Source organism: Vombatus ursinus, unplaced genomic scaffold, assembly GCF_900497805.2.
Source record: "Vombatus ursinus unplaced genomic scaffold, bare-nosed wombat genome assembly UNPS02010394.1, whole genome shotgun sequence".
Lineage (NCBI taxonomy): Eukaryota > Metazoa > Chordata > Mammalia > Diprotodontia > Vombatidae > Vombatus > Vombatus ursinus.
In genome coordinates this window covers 6893427-6895193 of record NW_020950172.1, presented here as the reverse complement: position 1 = coordinate 6895193, position 1767 = coordinate 6893427, and the positions used below count along the sequence as shown (strand labels likewise).

Sequence of the window (1767 nt, the reverse complement as noted above, 5' to 3'; positions counted from 1 at the left end):
GCCCCATACATGCTACATGCACACATGCACACACCCCACATCATGCACACACACCTCATACACACTCCCACATTAGCAGGAAGGATGCCCAGGGCTCCAAGGGTATAACCTGAGGTGCTGCTCGAGGTCAGACAGGCCTGTCTGCAGCCCAGGCAGCATCTGAGATGATGTCACGGTGGGGTGTGAGCACCTCTGAGAAGGGTCTCAGGTGGGGCTTTCAGCCCAGAGAGGAGGATCATGGGAGTTTGCACCCACCTCACAGTCAGTCGGCTTCATCCGGCCCTCCAGGGCAGCACCAGCTGCAGAGAGGGCATGGATGGAGGCCTGGGCTCCCAACGGTCATCCTAACGATGGGAGTGAGAGGGGCCCTGACCCTGGTCTCGGCTCTCTCTGCCATCCATTGTTCCTTGGACCCCTCCTGGCCCTGAGCTTTTCTACAGAACCCCCCAACTAAGACCTCTCTTCCCAGGAGCTGCAGCGACTGGAGGCAGAGCTGGGCCGGCCTTCGGAGCGCTGGAAGGACACGTGGGACCGAGTGAAGGCTGCCCAGCGCAGTGAGGCCCGACAGGATGGGCGGGTATGGGCAGGGGCACAGGAGTGGGGGTGGGGAGCGGGCGGCGAGGGGAGTGTGGTGGCCGCTCCCCTGAGACCTGCTCTTTCTCCTGCCCCCAGAGCACACCCAGCTCCCTGCTGATGTCCAGCGTGTCCCATCACCGGCGCTCGCTCGGGGTTTACTTGCAGGAGGGGCCCGTGGGCTCCACACTTAGCCTCAGCCTCGACAGTGACCAGAGCAGCAGCTCCACGCCCTCCAGTGGCCGGCAGGCCGCCCGCCGAAGTACCAGCACGTTGTACAGCCAGTTTCAGACTGCCGAGAGTGAGAACAGGTGGGTGTGGAGGGGAGGCCTGGGCAGGACAAGGGCCCCCTCTGCCGGGAGCTCAGCCTCTTAAGACCAGCTGGAAGTCAGGCCCTCTGAGGTCCCAGGGGCTCCCGCCCACATCCCAGCCTCCAGCCATGCCGTTGGCTGACCTTTTGTTTCCCTCTGAGTTGAGGACTCTAAGGAGAAACGGCTCCAGGATGGCACGAGGCCTGCGGGCCTAGTCTGCTTTGGACACTATCCTAAGGGACGTTCACACCCTACTTTACCTCCCCGCAGGACCCCTGGGAGGGCCTAGACTGGTCCCACTTCCAAGGCTCTCTGGCCCTATCCCTGGCTCCTTCTGTAAGGCTAGGCTGGCAGCACCCCTGGCACGTCCATAGGGTCCCCCATCCCTCCAGGGCCTCAGCCGTGCAGTGGCCCCACACGGGGAGCCTGCTCTGGGGGCCAGGATGGGCCACGGGGCAGACTAGCACAGCCCTCTGCCCCCAACACTGATCCTCCTTGGGCTCTGCCTGCCCTCTGTTGGCACAGGTCCTACGAGGGCACCCTCTACAAGAAGGGCGCCTTCATGAAGCCTTGGAAGGCCCGATGGTTCGTGTTGGACAAGACGAAGCACCAGGCAAGGGGGGAAGGGTAGTGGGGGGCAGCCAGCCCTGGTGGGAGGGGGCCCCCCAGAACCAGCCAGTCAGCCATTTTTCTCTGCCCAGCTGCGCTACTATGATCACCGGGTGGACACCGAGTGCAAAGGGGTCATCGACCTGGCCGAAGTGGAGTCCGTCACTCCTGGAACCCCCACCATGGGCGCCCCCAAGACCGTGGATGAGAAGGCCTTCTTCGATGTATGGCCCTGGTGCTGATGGGGGCGGGAGGGGGAAGGAAGTGGGTGGGG

The 1767-nt window shown here is 63.6% G+C and overlaps 1 protein-coding gene across 1 annotated transcript in view; it reads left to right on the top strand.

Moving 5' to 3' along the window:
* Positions 1 to 1767, top strand: part of SBF1 (SET binding factor 1) — a 33851-nt gene that overhangs the window by 31739 nt on the left and 345 nt on the right. Inside the window, exons 38-41 of the mRNA XM_027854369.1 lie at positions 470 to 577; positions 673 to 884; positions 1410 to 1497; positions 1586 to 1728. Of these exons, the coding sequence (XP_027710170.1) occupies positions 470 to 577; positions 673 to 884; positions 1410 to 1497; positions 1586 to 1728 (551 nt within the window). The remainder of the gene's footprint in view (positions 1 to 469; positions 578 to 672; positions 885 to 1409; positions 1498 to 1585; positions 1729 to 1767) is intronic.